Source organism: Podarcis pityusensis (genome assembly GCF_964106645.2).
Source record: "Podarcis pityusensis genome assembly, chromosome: 7".
NCBI lineage: Eukaryota > Metazoa > Chordata > Lepidosauria > Squamata > Lacertidae > Podarcis > Podarcis pityusensis.
The window spans coordinates 68,304,786-68,317,349 of NC_138031.1; the positions used below are offsets into that span (position 1 = coordinate 68,304,786).

General features: G+C 45.1%; 1 protein-coding gene across 1 annotated transcript in view; it reads right to left on the minus strand.

The window, feature by feature from the left end:
- The window catches only part of TNFRSF11A (TNF receptor superfamily member 11a), a 41,604-nt gene that overhangs the window by 1,953 nt on the left and 27,087 nt on the right, over nucleotides 1-12,564 (minus strand). The window contains exons 7-9 of the mRNA XM_081014814.1: nucleotides 9,502-9,606; nucleotides 6,432-6,484; nucleotides 4,564-5,359 (exon numbers count right to left, since the gene is read on the minus strand). Coding sequence (XP_080870940.1) covers nucleotides 4,564-5,359; nucleotides 6,432-6,484; nucleotides 9,502-9,606 — 954 coding nt within the window. The remainder of the gene's footprint in view (nucleotides 1-4,563; nucleotides 5,360-6,431; nucleotides 6,485-9,501; nucleotides 9,607-12,564) is intronic.

Consider the following 12,564-nt stretch of genomic DNA (forward strand, 5'->3'; position numbering starts at 1 on the left):
AAGCAGCGACCTGTACTATTGAAACCAAAAGTTTCCATTTAGTGTTGATCCATTAGACCAGATGTTTATATGGCAAGTGATAAGTTTAAAGGTCAGTGATAAATGTCTGATACAGAAAAAAAATCAAGAGGGAGGGGGAAGCTTTGGGCACCCCACTCCTGGTCTAGAGGCTTCAGACTTCTGCAGTCTTCACTTTGTTTACTTAAGGCAGGGGTGGAAAAGCTGTGGCTTTTTCCAGATGTTATTAGACTACAACTCCCATCATCCTCAGCCAGTGTAATCTATGGTCGGCAATGATAAGAGCTATAGTCTAGTGACATCTGGTGCGCCACAGGGTTCCCACCCCTGATTTAGAGGAACAGAGGGGGCAGAGAGGCTACAGGTTCCTATGAGCCATGCTCCTGTACAGAGCATCTTTCAGATGCTAAGGATCATGGGAGATGTCAGTCAAGTTTACCAGATGCATCACACATGTGTAGAGGGATCCCAGGTCAGGTCCCCAGAAGCCTGGATGCTTCATGCCACAAATGAGGTCCTTCCAGCTGTTCCTTTCTAGCCTTTGATAAACAACACAAAGTGGTAGGAGAACTAACTAAAACGAATCTTGCACCAGACGTGAGCTATAGATTGCGGTACCTGATCAGAAATGAATCCATGGATAATTTCTGTCTCTAATAGTTAGGGTCAGAGTTTATGAAGAGATTTGTACTAAAGGTACAGGACCCCTGGATGGTTAAGTCCAGTCAAAGGCGACTATGGGGTTGTGGTGTTCATTTCGCTTTCAGGCCAAAGGAGCTGGTGTTTGTCCACAGACAGCTTTCTGGGTCAGGTGGCCAGCATGACTAAACCGCTTCTGGCGCAACGGGACACAGTGACGGAAACCAGAGTGCATACATTTACCTTCCTGTTGCAGTGGTACCTATTTATCTACTTGCACTGGCATGCTTTCGAACTGCTAGGTTGGCAGGAGCTGGAACAGAGCAATGGGAACTCACCCCGTCGTGGGGATTTGAACCACCAGCAGGGCAAAATTTTTAAAGCTACAGCCTCTGAAAGCAGTGAGACTTACTTCCAGGTAAATGTGTGTAAACTGTTTTGGATCCTAGAACTCATTTTTAATCCATTGCATCATAGGATAACTGTCAAGACATATAATGTACCAAACGATGTTATGGTTGTTTTTCAAGAGTTCACATACAGAACAAAAAAAAACAACAACTGTGACTAATGCTTTCATCTGGTGAGCTGAAAATCTCAGTTTGTAATTGGTAAAAGGATTTTCTTTTTATTCCTTCTCCACCACCACCACCACCATAACATTTGGCCTGCCAGCTAGCTAGCCAGGGCTGCAGAGTGCCAGAAAATGGGTGGAGAGAAACCACTGGAACCAGCATGTGACCGTGCTGGGTCTAGACCATTTCCAGAATCTCAGGAAAAAACAAAAGTTCCTGGCTCATTCATATCATCCTTAAATTAACTGCAAGAGTAATAAGCAGGGCAAGCCTTACTCTAGGCCCCTCCAGACTGTCAATGTTTTTGTAGGAGGGATTCAAGTGTGTATCGGAACTTTAGATTTGCACCATTAAAGTGGATTAAAGGGCTCTGTCACCCTAGGGCAACAAATCAAACAAAACAAAAGCCGGATGCTTTTCATCTTGGAAAGCGATAGGGAAACACACTGAAAAGTGTGGAACAAATGAATGATGAACAGGAAGCCCTGTAAACACCCTGCAAGCAAATCAGAACAAATTCTCATTGTCATATAACCACCCTGTAAACAAACTGGAACAAATGCTCAATAAAGGCCTGGCATGATCTAACTATTGCATAAGCTTTGTGTAAGCAAATCAAGATGAATAAATGAACAGCCCCTCTGTAGGAGCCTTGTGAAGCATCAATAAAGGTATTTGCATTGGATGACATATCCCAGGTGGGGTTCCATTTTGTTGCTTCCATTTCTGTACGGCATTTAAACAAAAAAATAGAGCCAAGGACAAGCGCCATTTTGAAACTTCAGAGTTGATCATATCTAAGGCTCCTACTGCACAGCCTTCATGTGATTTGTCTCCCTCCTGTTATGCAATGAATTTCACATTTATCAACAAACTAAGTTAGGAGTAGGAGTGAGAGAAAATGTATGTGAGCATAGCATCTGGGTAAAAGTCAGATCCCATAGAATTAAAATGGATCCCCCTGATTTTGTATGTAATAGCCTGAGTCTCAGAAAGTGGGGTCTCAGAAAACAACACAATAATATAATCAGTTAAAATCTTACATTGGTAAACTGCATAAAATCACAGATCTGGTGCTTGCTAGAACCACAAAATCATCAACCTGTACTATCGATACTCATGGGATCTTATGAGATTTACATAGGAATGGCAATTAAACCCACCAGCAATTCACAGATCTGGGCACTCAGAGAGGAAACCTATCATTTGATGGTGGCTTTGAATGGTTCTCTTGTAAAAATCATCAGAATCCCTAAGAATCTGTATCAGATCCATGTTTTTCCCCCCACTATGGCAACACTGAAAGACACCAGAGCTTTGATTTTTACAGTTCAGTCAGTAAAGAAAAATACGATCTCTGATCTGATGAGAGTTGGGCAGAAACCTGCCCTGTGAAATAAAACTGCCGTTTCAATAGGATCCATTTTACTGGATCTGATGTGTGTTTGTGTGCATACGTGCATATATTCTCTCTCTCTGGCACTCCATTCTTGCGCTCTCTTGACCTTTATGGCATCCCAGATTGCTCTGCTTTCCCTCTCACCCTCCCCATTCCTCTTCCCTTTCTGTTTGGTTGTTCAGGTGCTGATCTCAGTCTTGAAAAGCACATTGCGCTGAAAAAAGGAAGTGAGGCACTCTTCCCATTTCCTCTTTCCTCTTTATGTGCCTTTCAAAGCTCAGATCAGTAGCCTCGAAAAGCACATAATGGTGAAAGAGGAAGTGAGAAACATGTTGCTCTTTCCAACTTCCTCCTTTGCTCTACGTACTTTTTCAAGAGGAAAAATGGTAACGCACATATCTAAAGGGGCAGTGAGGTTGGCACAAAGGCTCTGGGGGTGCCAGGGGAAGTTCCCAAGGATGCCAATATGTTCATGGGCACAATGCTGGCCACTCCTGTTTGCAATTTTCTTTACACCAGAAAAAGAGGAAGATTTTACCCTTCAGTCAAGGGACTGCTGGGGGGCAGGAATTCTAATAATAATGGTATGCAGGACTTTTATGGACAGGATCACTCCATACATTAATTCCCATTGCTCATCTGGAGTCTGCTTTCAAATGAATACCGTATTTTTCGCTCTATAACACGCACCCAACCATAACACGCACATAGTTTTTAGAGGAGGAAAATCTGTAGGCATGCCACCCGTAGGCATTTCTTCCATAACACGCACAGACATTTCCCCTTACTTTTTAGGAGGAAAAAAGTGAGTGTTATGGTGCAAAAAATACGGTATTTTTTTAAAAAAGAGTGTCTGTCTTAAATGGTCCCCCCAATTCATGATTCTTGTTTAGTTGCCATAAATATGATCTGTGCAGAAAATTTTGAGAAACATTTGGGAGGAAAAACCAAGAGCAGATTAGCTGCCTGGGGCCTAAGGGGATTTACTAATATTTGGATGTTACTTTCCAGTAGCCTACACATATTTCAAAGCTGCCCCTGTGTCCGTCATGAGTAAGAACACAATGATGTCTTTGCCTGGTCACATTAAACATCTGTCTAGCCTGCCACATGTCTCCTACAGAGCTTTGAAAGTTGATGACCCAGGTAGGTACATGACAGAGATGGCTACTGTGATGGCCTGGGATTCGGACTCAGATGCTGAACCTGAGGGATCCCAGCCTGCACAGAATTCCCCGCCTCCAGAACCAGCTGAGCCGGGGCTGGGGCATGAGCCTGAAGGGTCCTCACCTGTGCTGGATCCTCAGGTGCAGGCAATCAGCTGAGTCTGCTCTGGCTCCTGAGGTGATGGAGCACCCATTGCCTGCAGGTGCTCCACTCTCAGCCCCGTCAGAGGAAGCTGAGGTTGCCTCTGGGTCCGGTAACCCTCCAGCCTCTCCTGAGCTACAGAGGCTCAGGGCAGAGAGGTGGAGGGAACTAAGTTCCCGCAGGAGGAGTGCTTGACTTCAGGCCAGGAGAGGCAAGTCACCAGAGGATCGGGGCCGCCCTATGCCTCGGGGCAGATAAAAGCCGGCCAGCCCCAGTCCCAAGTTGCGGGAGCAACATTGTTGGTTGGTAGTTCCTGTCTGAACACTGTCCTGCTTTTCTGCCAGATCTCCTGACCCGCCCTGGCTCCCAGCTTGCACGCCTGTTCCTGATTACACCTGACTCCCTGCCCTGCACCCAGCTCCAGCTACTATGGACTGCCTCCACGTTGCACCTTGACCACGGACCGGACTTGGACCTCGCCTCTTGGGTAACCCACAGGACCAGCACAGCCACTTTCCTTTGTACACCTGATTTCACAGATGAGATTGAAATGCTGATGCTACATGATGCACACCCAGCCTAAAGATTGCCATGCAAGCAACATGCATGTTGTTGTAGGCTTACCGGATGCTGCTGGGGGATCTGAAGTGCTGCCGTTTGACGACTCAGGAGCTCGTTTTGCATTATGGTCCTTTGTGCCGTTTCCGTCAGATGGATCACTTCTGACACCATTGTTGCTTGCCGAACCACACTGATCCACAGAGGGAGAGTCCAAGCAACAGGTGCACAGTGGAGAAGGCCCACTTTCTTTTAAAGAATGCATGGTGTTGCCAGCTTTGCTGGAAGATTCTCTGCAGGACACACAACAGGCAGCACACCTGACTATGCCTCGGTTATCGGCATCTCCCATGCTACTGCAGGCGGATTGATGAAAAGAGTTCTGCAGGCATTGGTGTGAGGGGGCAGGAACAGGGTCCATTCCACATGAAGTGTCTGAGCAGCAGCAGTTTGCCGAGTCTATCAAACTCTCGGTCCCCGTGAAGCACTGACTCAAGCTGTCGTTCTCTCCTACTTCCAGTGGCTCTGAGAACGGCGACACAGGCTTGCTTTCAGGTCTACTCAGTAAAGGAAAATAGCAAGGCCCCTGGGTCGTTCTGTCCGTATACTCATCTTCTGTGGGTATCTGCCTAAACTGGTCATCTTCAGGCACAGCTGCGGGAGGCAGCGTTGGGAAATCGTCTCCCAATTCACAGCGGATTGCATCAGGGCTTGCTTTCCTGTTCAGGATGTCTCCATGTGGGTAACATGCATCCTCCGAAAAAGAATATTCGTCAAGGTCCAGCAAATATGTGCCCCCCAATAGCCGAAGTCCAGCCGGGCTTGCCACGCTTCTGTTCACAAATGTACCATGAGGAGAGTCCTGTGTAGAATCCAAAGGGAAAAAGCACTTAAAAAATAGGAAGTTTTACAATGCAACCATAACTATTCTGGCCTCTCCTCCAACAGCTGAGGAGCCTTAACACGCGTCCTCAACAAGGGAGGGGGACAGGTTCTCTCGCCCAACACCGGGTAGGTGAATTCAGAGCAGTACAAAAGGACCTTCTCTGAATCTAAAGATATCTGTGCTTCCATAAACACTGAGGTCCCCAGCCAGCCTGCTGTTTTGGCCACATAAGCAGCAGCACGAGAACATTGGAAATGAACAGCAAAGCAGTACAAGATAACTACATTTGAACAAAGAAATACAACTTAAAGGTAAAGGTAAAGGGACCCCTGACCATTAGGTCCGGTCGTGACCGACTCTGGGGTTGCGGCGCTCATCTCGCTTTATTGGCCGAGGGAGCCGGCGTACAGCTTCCAGGTCATGTGGCCAGCATGACTAAGCCACTTCTGGCGAACCAGAGCAGCGCATGGAAACGCCGTTTACCTTCCCACCGGAGTGGTACCTATTTATCTACTTGCACTTTGACGTGCTTTCGAACTGCTAGGAGCAGGGACTGAGTAACGGGAGCTCACCCCGTTGCAGGGTTTCGAACCGCTGACCTTCTGATCAGCAAAGTCCTAGGCTCTGTGGTTTAACCCACAGCACCACCCGCGTCCCTGCAACTTAAAATAGATAGCATGTAATAATCACTGGGTCACAGAAGTTTTGGACTGTGTATGGACTGTGAGCCCAAGGAACCCATTGAGAAATCCACAGTAATAAGACCGTTAGTAATAGTGGTCTTTTGCTTGTGTGGAAGCCTCAGAGCCGTTGCCCAGGGCTAATCTCTGACTATCCGCGACTAAATGCCAGGCGACCCTCTTTGTGGTTCTTTGTTCCTTGCAATCTCGCCACCCTCCTCTTGCCCTTCCTTATGCGGCCTGGCAGCTGCCAAATAGCTGCTGACAAACCTATGTCCTTAATTCACCACTTGGGTTCCCCAGCCGCCAAGGAAAGCAAGGAGGCGGCGGCGAAGCGTAACACAGTATGTACAGCCTTAAGACTTCACCTTTGTCCCTTTCATTTGCTTGCACATGTCATTAGCCCAGTACTGTAGATTTGCTGGAGGGGGAAACAAAGAACAGAATGAATTAGATTTTTGCACGCTATAAGTGAGTCACAGATAGAACCACATACCCAAAAGCCAGCAATTCAAGCTGGTTTTGCTGAGATGCTTAACCCTTTAGCATGCCGGACTCCTACCAAGTTGAGGGGGACGGTTGTATCTGTGTCATTGACTCCAACCGTTTATTGATTAAACTATCACTTCAATGGTGTGGGAAGAGTCCAGGACCTCTCACACTCAGAGTTGCAGAAATGGAGGTACAGAGGGTACACATGTAGCAGAACCCATGCTAGCAGGGGCCACAGACTCTGAGCTTTCATTTAAAAAAAAAAGTTAAGTCAATCGTACATTTCTACAAAAAAAAAAAGGTTGTAAACCAAAACACAGAGACAGCACTAAGGCTTTGGAGCTCAGCAGGTTACAGTACCATTGCTAAAGACACTTAATCACAGTTGCTGAGCCGTCAGAGGAAGAAATGTTGACTTGTGGCATATATCTGCATTTTGCTTTTTCAGCCAGGAGCTCAGGTTTGTGTACATTATCTTCCCCTTCCCCATTTTATATCTTCAACAGCCCTGTGAGGTAGGCTAGGCTAAGTTAATATATGTACATACTGTAAGCAGAAGTTCTTGTCAATAGATAGGTGGTGGTGGTGGTGTAGGGGCCCCAATCCACATACAATGTACATGGGGAAATTCTGTTGGTATCCCTGCCCATGCTATCACCAGTTATCTATCTATCTATCTATCTATCTATCTATCTATCTATCCTAACTAATCTCAAGTTCAAGTACTTTAGTCCAAATTGATTGATTTTTAGACTGTCTAGTCAATATCTATCGCAAGACTTGGGTGCACACCAGGCAGCTGATTTCAGTAGACTGGTGCATTTAATACTGGTCAGTGTCCTTAATAGGTTAAACATTAAAAAAAATACAAGGCAGCAAGTATAGGGCTGGATCTAGACCCAGTTTAAGTTTTTAAAATTAATGGGACTTAATAGTCCTGACTAACTCAAATCTCATTGGATTTCAGTGGGTCTACTACGAGACTGACAATGTCTGGTTACACGCCACAATATTCAATTCACTAAACTAAAGTGGGATGAAGTTGTTTAATTTTAAACCAACTTTTCTCAAAAACTGAAAAAAAAGTGTGTTAAAACAATCATTGCATGCTCTCTCTCTCTCTCTCCAAATGGAATGTGTGTCTATTTGGACCATCTGTGCCAAAAATAGAACATTCTACATCCACTGTGTCTTTGTTCCATTTCATGTGCCATCCGCCTATGACTGACTTGTTAATGATCTAACTGGGTGCAAATGATTGGTTGGATCGTCTGTTGCAAGATATATCACATGAAATGACAAAGGAACAATTATATATAGCTCTGGGGAGACTTGAAAGACACACACACACAAAATCCATTAAAATAGTCTCGTTGGCTCCATTGAAAGAAATGGTGTTTCCATGAGTTATGTGCATTGCTTGGGGTCTGAGGATCAAGGATGACAGTGAAATAAACCTCCTAGAGTAGTAGCAACTTCTTGCTTCTTATGAAGAACAGACTATCTGTTCACAACAGTCCCTTAAGGTCTGCTATGTATATGTTTAATTATTGTCTAAATATTCTGCACCTTGAGTCTCAGATAGCAAAAAATTGCAAGAAAACAAGGTAAAATATCTGTAAAATGGGTCTCAAATGCTAACTGGCAGGTATAGAGAGGTTGAATCCAGACCATGACCTGACCGACGTTTTAAAGAGTTCGTTATGCAGCAGGGGTCATTGTTATTTTCCAATCCATCCGAAGGATTCTTCCTGGAGCGTAGTACAAATTTACAGGGCTGGCCACAAAACCACTTTAACCAGTCTGACATGCTTTTAAGTTGACTCAGCAGCCGCACCCTCAAGTCACAACCCAGTAAAGTTGAAGCGCTTGGATTTAGGCCCATTTAGACCGAAGTTCATGGAATCAAACCAGCTCAGATTTCAGCTCATGAATTATACACCAATACGCAAGTTCCATGGAAGCTAATAGTCCTGATCCAGCAACTGCTATCAAATGCACAAGCTATGATGCACAAAGGGAGTTCAAATATATATTTAAAAAAAAAGTCCAGTAGAACCTTAGAGGCCTGCTAAGTTTGTTTTTGGTATAAGCTTTCGTGTGCATGGACACTTCTTCAGATACCCTTGGTATAAGAAGAAGAAGAAGAGTTTGGATTTGATATCCCGCTTTATCACTACCCAAGGGAGTCTCAAAGCAGCTAACATTCTCCTTTCCCTTCCTCCCCCACAACAAACACTCTGTGAGGTGAGTGGGGCTGAGAGACTTCAGAGAAGTGTGACTAGCCCAGGGTCACTCAGCAGCTGCATGTGGAGGAGCGGGGACGCGAACCCGGTTCACCAGATTACGAGACTGCCGCTCTTAACCACTACACCACACTGGCTCCCATAAGCTTTCGTGTGCATGCACACTTCTTCAGTTAAGGTCATCTCATTCTTTTCAGTGGAGGAAGCAGACCTAGGTATACAAAGGAACGTACAGGCCAGTGTGCTCCCTCCTTAGAAATAGGCAGAGATGCTCGTGTGCATGGCAATTTCTTGTGTACAATTGAGTGCTCAGGATCTAGGATGAAAATTGTATGAGTAGCAGCTCTTACATGAAAGTGCCGTTCCACAACTCCAGGTAATTTCATTGGGTTTACACAGGGTAACTTCCAGAGGGATTGTGCCCATGGTGTATGAGCACATTTTGCATTCTGAGTATGTCTAAATAAATAGGTGGTATTTCATGTATGAGAGTTCTGTGTTTCAGATCCAAAATGTATTATTTGCAAAAGTTGCAACGTATTCGCTAAAACAAAAAGCACACTAAAGGTCAGTTTAAAAGATTAATGTGGGGTATATACTAGCTTTTACAAAGGCAAATTAGGAGGCTGAAATAGGAAGTGCACAGAGAACTCATGGCTTTCGCAACGGATCGAGAAAGACATAATTAAATGCTACGTACCTGTCAGTGCTTTCCCTTTATTGCGATAGAGTATCGCAAAGACCGCAATGCCAACCAAGGCAATGAGGAGTGGAATAATCAGTATATAAAATAATGTGTTGGTTTCTGGAAAATAAAAGGACAGATAGGTGTCAGAGCATTTTGTATATTCAGGTAGGAATATATTCCTGGAAGTTGCCATTTTTGTTATTCAAAATATCCCTTTAAAGCACCGATTGTGTTATGACAGAAATCCAGCAACACGGAAGAATAACTGGAACATTTATTCCAATTATTCCTGTTAATTTCCACGGTCTTTCAGTGACCTGGTTCACATGGCAAAGTGTGAACACATGAGCATGCAGGTACAGTGGTACCTCGGGTTACATACGCTTCAGGTTACAGACTCCACTAACCCAGAAATAGTACCTCGGGTTAAGACCTTTGCTTCAGGATGAGAACAGAAATCGTGCTCCGGCGGCGCGGCGGCAGCGGCAGGCCCCATTAGCTAAAGTGGTGCTTCAGGTTAAGAACAGTTTCAGGTTAAGAACGGACCTCGGGAACGAATTAAGTACTTAACCCGAGGTACCACTGTACTTGGAATTGCAGTTGCTTTCATCCCCCCATTCTTGCTGCTGATGTGCTGCCCACAGCTAAACCATGGTTTGGCTTTGTCTTACGTTTGACCCCAGATTCATGGTTTGTCTCCCAGAGAGAAAGCATGAGTGGTAAACCAAGAAATAGCATTGGCTATGGCTTGTGGTTTGTCTGGAGCCTTGATTAAGATGCAATGCTAAACCAAACCATAGCTGAGCTCTGGGTAGCACAGCAGCAGCAGCACCAAGGCGAGAGCAACAGTCATGATTTCCACGGCAGCCGTAATCCATGTTTTTAATGGTTGATGTCATCTTATGTTTTCATATGTGCTGGAAGCTGGCCAGAGGGGCTGGAGCAACCCAACCAAATGGGTGGGGTATAAATAGTGCGATGATGATGATGATGAATTTCCATCCTTTAAAAGTGTCTTACTAGAAGAATGATGGGAAACTAGTTGGGATTTGGAGATGGCACTCTCCCCGAAGAGCCCTTTTGGGCCTACGGAATGACTGTGAGCTCTGGAAGACCTGATCCCTGTCCTGCATGCCTTTTCCTATCTGGCCTGGGAGGGTAGAGCCCTCACTATAATAATAATAATACTTTATTATTTATACCCTGCCCAGCTTTCACAGCCACTCTGGGCAGCTTCCAACAAAATATTAAAATACAGTAATGCATCAAACATTAAAAGCTTCCCTAAACAAGGGATTAGGGACGCGGATGGCGCTGTGGGTTAAACCACAGAGCCTAGGACTTGCCGATCAGAAGGTCGGTGGTTTGAATCCCCACGATGGGGTGAGCGCCCGTTGTTCGGTCCCTCCTCCTGCCCACCCAGCCATAGCTGTCAACTTACAGCCTTGAAAATAAGGGACCAGCAGCCAAAGTAAGGGACCTGAAGCCTCACATGTTCCAGGCACTCCAGTCTTCCTGTCCTCCTGCAGTCTGGTCAAACTCATGCTGGTAGCTTCGAGAAAACTATCCAACCAACTTTGTAACCAGAGGTTCAACTGACTAGAATCTGAATCACATGCACCACAAGGCCTATGCAGCCTCAACTTAAGATGGCTCCCCGGCCTGGCTTTGCACTGCAAAATTTGCAGCAGCACGTGCAACAAAATGGCGTCCAGCATTCAACCCCCCCCCCCTCAGCTTGCATTAACTAGCCACACACAAGGCATGCAAGCTCCACCCCCCAGTCGTTCTTAGACTTCTTATTGGGTGAGCAACACAGCCAAGCAACACAGTTGGAGCCTCCCTCCTCCCTGGCCGGCAGGGAGGGAGGGAGAGGAGCTGCTTCCTTTGAAATTTAAGGGACATCCTTTAAGGGACATTTAAGGGACATCCATCAATAAGGGACAGCCGCGGGACATGGCGCTGGAATAAGGGACTGTCCCTTCTATTAAGGGACACTTGACAGCAGTTCGAAAGCATGTCAAAGTGAAAGTAGATAAATAGGTACCTCTCCAGCGGGAAGGTAAATGGCATTTCTGTGCGCTGCTCTGGTTCACCAGAAGCGGTTTAGTCATGTTAGCCACATGACCCGGAAGCTGTACGCTGACTTCCTTGGCCAATAAAGCGAGATGAGCGCTGCAACCCCAGAGTCGGTCACGACTGCACCAAATGGTCAGGGGTCCCTTTAACTTTACCTTTAAACAAGGGAACTGACTCCAGCTACAAAAGCTGAGGTTGCTAAAGAGCCAAATGCCTTGGCTGTTTCTTACTGCAGATCCAGGACATTGAGCCTGAGCTTCCACAGCAACTGCCCTCCATGAACCACCATTGACAGCAACAGCAGTAGCAATGTTCTATGCTTATGATAACATTTTATTCTCTTGCTTACAATGCTGTTAAAAATGCACATTTTATATCTGACTTCCTTTAGTAATGTTTTCTTTTGAAATGTTTTAGATCATTTTTTGGGGTAACTTTGCAGTGTTAAATGTGCATTCTGTAGCTGACCTCCTTTGCAGTGTTTTATCCTGAAATCTTAAAGATAATATTTTAGTTTCCTGCTAATTATGTTGCTTTGAATGTATACTATATATTAGACTTTCTTTGGTAATGTTTTATTCTGAATTGTTTTCTTTGATGTCTTAATGTGTTGTAAACTGCTTTGAGGTTTTTTCTTAAAAATATAAAGTGGTATAGAAATGAAAATAATAATAATAATAATAATAATAATAATAATAATGCATTTTTACATTTAGCTATTATTTGGCATGGCATTACAAGTGAAGAAGGACACTGGTTGTCATATTGGAAACTTCACTGGAAAGTGCACAGAGCACAGTTGAAAATTGCAGTTACTGTTTAGGGTCTGTGCAAAGCAAATTTTAGGTAAAGGTAAAGGGACCCCTGACCGTTAGGTCCAGTCACAGATGACTCTGGGGTTGTGGCGCTCATCTTGCTTTATTGGCCGAGGGAGCTGGTGTACAGCTTCCGGGTCATGTGGCCAGCATGACTAAGCTACTTCTGGTGAACCAGAGC